Source organism: Rhea americana, unplaced genomic scaffold (assembly GCF_003343005.1).
Source record: "Rhea americana isolate MKP2758 unplaced genomic scaffold, rheAme1 scaffold_115, whole genome shotgun sequence".
In the NCBI taxonomy this organism is placed as follows: Eukaryota; Metazoa; Chordata; class Aves; order Rheiformes; family Rheidae; genus Rhea; species Rhea americana.
In genome coordinates this window covers 2,797,399-2,798,935 of record NW_028185206.1, presented here as the reverse complement: position 1 = coordinate 2,798,935, position 1,537 = coordinate 2,797,399, and the positions used below count along the sequence as shown (strand labels likewise).

Genomic DNA, 1,537 nt, shown 5'->3' with positions numbered 1-1,537 from the left:
AAAAAAAAAACAACACAGTCTTCAAGGAGAAAGTAATCAAAATAGCTTTGGACTGCTAGCTACAAAGCCACAAGGTCAAGTCAGAGATTTTTGCAGAGACTTTATCATTTTTAAAAATGCCATGCACAGTGTCTTTACCAGGCTCATCTCTGCTTCTCAACGATTTCCCTGAAGAAGCAGACAGCAAATGAGGGAAGGAAGAAGTTATAGGACAGCAGCCACATGAAAAAGAAAACCTAAAAAAAATTCTTCCATTAATTAGTTCCTTTCAGCACAGTTTTGCATGAAGGGGAAACAGAAGGGCCTATGTGTGCAGCATAATTGTTTATGACAGGAACACAYCCTGTGAAAGAGCTCTGTGCCAGAACTGTACTTTATTAAGCTGCAGCAACTGTAAACATAGCGCTAGCATCTCAAAAAGCAAGGCATTGAGAACTTCTAAAAACTCAGAATTCAGCCACATGTTCTCTATGTTCTCTCTACAGAGTAATGCTCGGCAGAACTTATAAAAGAGCCGCTTTCTAACACTGCTGCCCTTCTAGCAGGTACTTCACAATACAGTAAGCTACTTAAGCGTTGCACATCCTCCTCCTTATCCGCTGTCGCCTCTCCTTTCTAAGGCAGGCCGAACTCTTTGGGAACGCCGGCCTCTGCGGGGGAAGTGGCTCGTGCGSGCTCCGCAGGAGCTCCTCAGCAGCCCGCGGCGGGCAGTTACAGTCCCCCAATAAAGCCCGCCCGCGGAGGGAGGCTCCCACAGAGGAAAAGCCGCTCTCCCTTCTCGCTCCCGGCCGCCCATGCCGCCTCAGCGCTTCGCCTCCCGTCGCCAAGCCACCCCAGCCCGCCCTGCGGCGCCGGAGGCTGCGGCTGGCACTCACTTTCTGCTCGTCCATGGCGAAGCAGAGCGGGTGGGCTGAGGAGAACGCGGCGCCCCGCGCGCGCCCCGACCGCTAAAGCAGCCAACGGCCACCAACCGCCGCCGCCGCCGCCCGCCCCACACGCACAGCGGCCGCGCATGCGCGCTGGCACGCCGCCCCCCCCCGACACTCCGGCCGCTTGCGCATGCTCCTCACGCCCCTGCCGTCCCCGACGCGCGCAGACACCGGTGTGCGCCCCGCGCGCCCCGCCCCGCCACCCAATAGGAAAGCGCCGCCACTCTGCCCCCGCCCCCGCCCTGCGGGGCCGCCGCTTGTGGGCATGCGCAGCGGGAGCGGAAAGCTGCGGATGTAGGGCAGGGCAGGGCGGGGCAGGGGAAATGCTCTCTAGAGCCACCGGTTCGAGTCCCGGCCCCGGATGGAGGCACTAAAGGCGCCACCGCGCGTTGGGGTGGGGACGTAGGGGGATGCGGCAGGGTCTGCACGTAGCCGGGGGGGCAGGCTTATTTCCTCCTGCGTCAGGAGCTTCAGAAAATCCTCAGCGGAGCTCTCAGCAGCTAAAATGGTTGTTCTTGAGGAAATTGAATGCTGAGAGGGGGTGGAGGTGTTTCACGGAGCGCTGAAAATCAGTATATTTCTGGACAGTCTGAGCCCTGTGACAGGCT

The 1,537-nt window shown here is 58.2% G+C and overlaps 1 protein-coding gene across 2 annotated transcripts in view; it reads right to left on the bottom strand.

Annotated features, from left to right (window-relative positions):
- FSD1L (fibronectin type III and SPRY domain containing 1 like) overlaps positions 1–996 on the bottom strand; it is a 35,354-nt gene extending 34,358 nt beyond the window's left edge. For both annotated transcript variants that reach the window (XM_085317828.1, XM_085317836.1), the window contains exon 1: positions 876–996. In XM_085317828.1, coding sequence (XP_085173954.1) covers positions 876–890 — 15 coding nt within the window. In that variant the 5' untranslated portion in view covers positions 891–996. The remainder of the gene's footprint in view (positions 1–875) is intronic.
- Positions 997–1,537: the final 541 nt, after the last annotated feature.